General features: G+C 49.4%; 1 protein-coding gene across 1 annotated transcript in view; it reads right to left on the reverse strand.

The window, feature by feature from the left end:
- Positions 1–420: 420 nt before the first annotated feature.
- Positions 421–2,210, reverse strand: part of SLC16A4 (solute carrier family 16, member 4) — a gene marked incomplete at its 5' end in the record, with an annotated part of 8,504 nt that continues 6,714 nt past the window's right edge. Inside the window, one exon of the mRNA XM_010293345.1 lies at positions 421–575. Within this exon, the coding sequence (XP_010291647.1) occupies positions 421–575 (155 nt within the window). The remainder of the gene's footprint in view (positions 576–2,210) is intronic.

Genomic DNA, 2,210 nt, shown 5'->3' on the forward strand with positions numbered 1-2,210 from the left:
TTGGCACTTCTGAGGTCCTTGGCTGCCTCATGCCATGAGGTGAGTCAGCTTTGCTCTCTCGCGGTGGCTTAGGAAAGCTGGAGCGGCGGCTCTGCGGCTGAACACAGGGGCTTAAGCCTGAGATACAGAAAGACGTGGCTCAGGAGCCAAGTCGGAGCGAAGCCCACGTCCATCCAGGCCATGGGCCTTATTTTTTCCCATCAAATAACACTTTACACGACGTATTTCTCAGATGGCTTTAATCACACGTGCGGGAGAAATATCTAGATATTCAAACTGTGAAGCTGTCATCTAAAAATCCCTGGTTTAATTTTTGCTGCAGTTTATATTTCCCGGTGCAGAAGGTCTGTGCCGGTGATCGCTTTCCAATCGTGGATGCAATCAAAGACGGTCCGTTAAGATTTCCACCGCAGAATCGCTTCAGCCAAGCCTGGGGCCGTTGTTCAGGTTGGCTTTTTTTAGCTTCCATTTCTGGGCCGAAGGCTCGAAGAAGAAAGAAATAGGTGAGATGAGAGCACAGGCTCCAGCAAAGAGGAAAGAGCAGACGTATGTCTGGGTGTAGTCATAGAGCCACCCTGCAGGAGAAAAGACACTTATTAAAGCTGTTGGATTTTTCTCACTGAAAAAATCGTTTTGGGAGGTGGGCGGCAAGCAAAGGATGTGTGTTCTCGTTTAAGAATTCCTCAGATATTTTCTTTAAGTTCTCTTAACTCTTCACGTGCCTGCTGCTGCGCAGCACGTACACGGACGCTTGGGACTATTGCCGCTGGTACAACAGGCAAACTTGTAGGTCGTTATTCCCAGAGCTAACTTCTCCCGATCCTTCTAGCGGATGTGGATTTTAATTTGATTGAATTTAATCCCTGATGGTTTTTCCTGTTGAAATAAGTGGGCCAAAAGTAGCTGCTGCAGCAGACGGGAGATCCCATGAGATGACTCGCATGTGTCGGTGCCTGCGACATCTGGGCTGCAAACCGCAGATTCTCCAGCCTTGCCGCCTTGTGAGCAGACCCAATTTAATGCAACCTGTCTAATGTGAGAGATCCCAGGCCAGCAGCTTGAAGGGAACTTGCTTAAAAGTAGCTTTGCAAGCACTTAAAAGGAAAAACTAAATTCCATAAAGACTCTCGGGAATCTGCGAGGGGGCAGGTCGCCTTTTAAAATGACCTTGAAGTGTTTTGTTTACTTATGGCATATCATCTCGCGGCTAGACAACCGTTTTAAAGGTGGAAGATTCCTCCAGTTGAATCTAAAATACACAAAGTGATGGGAGTTGCTGCTGCGCGTAATAAAAACCTTGATATACTCCTAAACCTGGCGTGGGGACGGTTGGATGTCCGGGGTGGGTTAGCAGCTGAGCCAGATCTACTGGTGTAAAATGCAATTCCCCTGGTGACACCCGCGGACTTGCATGATTTACACAAACAGATCTGGCCCCAATTTGGGATTCTTAAAACCAGCTCTGGTTGGAAGGGAAATAACATAGTCCCCAGAGACGCCGGTCTCAGCCGTGCAGGCGCGTTGCTGCTGCTGTTATCTGCAAGTGCCGCAGCTCTGAGTAGGGAAGGAAACGGTGCTGGTAAAATTTGGGGATCTGTGACAGACCAGAGGTGTTAACGTTTCGCTTGCTGTAGATTTACACGGCTGCAGGAATCTTTTACAGAACCGGGGAAAGGCTGCAGGCTGCTTTGCTCTACCCCGGTTTCGGTTTCTCTTGGCTCGTGCCTTTCTCAGGGTGAGTTTCAGCTCTGGTTTTTTTCTCAGGGATGTCGTGCGAGCCGTGGCGCAGCAAGACGGAGCTTGCTGTCGGGAAGGAGGATCCCGCGGCGCTGGACTTGGAGACGTGGAGCGGCTCTCTCCCGTGACCCTCGTGTTTTTGCAGAGTGGTCCATGCTCCAAGGTGGGATCTGTTTTTGCTGTCTGAAAGTGTGTGGGATTTGGACAGGAGAAGGGATGCTGGAGTAGCCCCTCGTAAGACGTACAGGACAGAGTGCTCCAGTTGTGGAGCTCTGTTTTATTTAAATCACTTTTTAAATATCCCTCAGGATATTTTTAAATTTTTTTTGGTTGTTTTTTCCATAAGCTCTACTTGGCACTGAAAGACCAGCGTTGCCTCCTCGCCGGCAGCACAGCCATCACCTTCCACAGCATGACGCCTCAGCCTTTTAAAGCACCCAAGGTGTCTGTGTTCCCGCTCCCGCCTCCAACAA

This window comes from Phaethon lepturus, unplaced genomic scaffold (assembly GCF_000687285.1).
Source record: "Phaethon lepturus isolate BGI_N335 unplaced genomic scaffold, ASM68728v1 scaffold628, whole genome shotgun sequence".
Taxonomy (NCBI): domain Eukaryota; kingdom Metazoa; phylum Chordata; class Aves; order Phaethontiformes; family Phaethontidae; genus Phaethon; species Phaethon lepturus.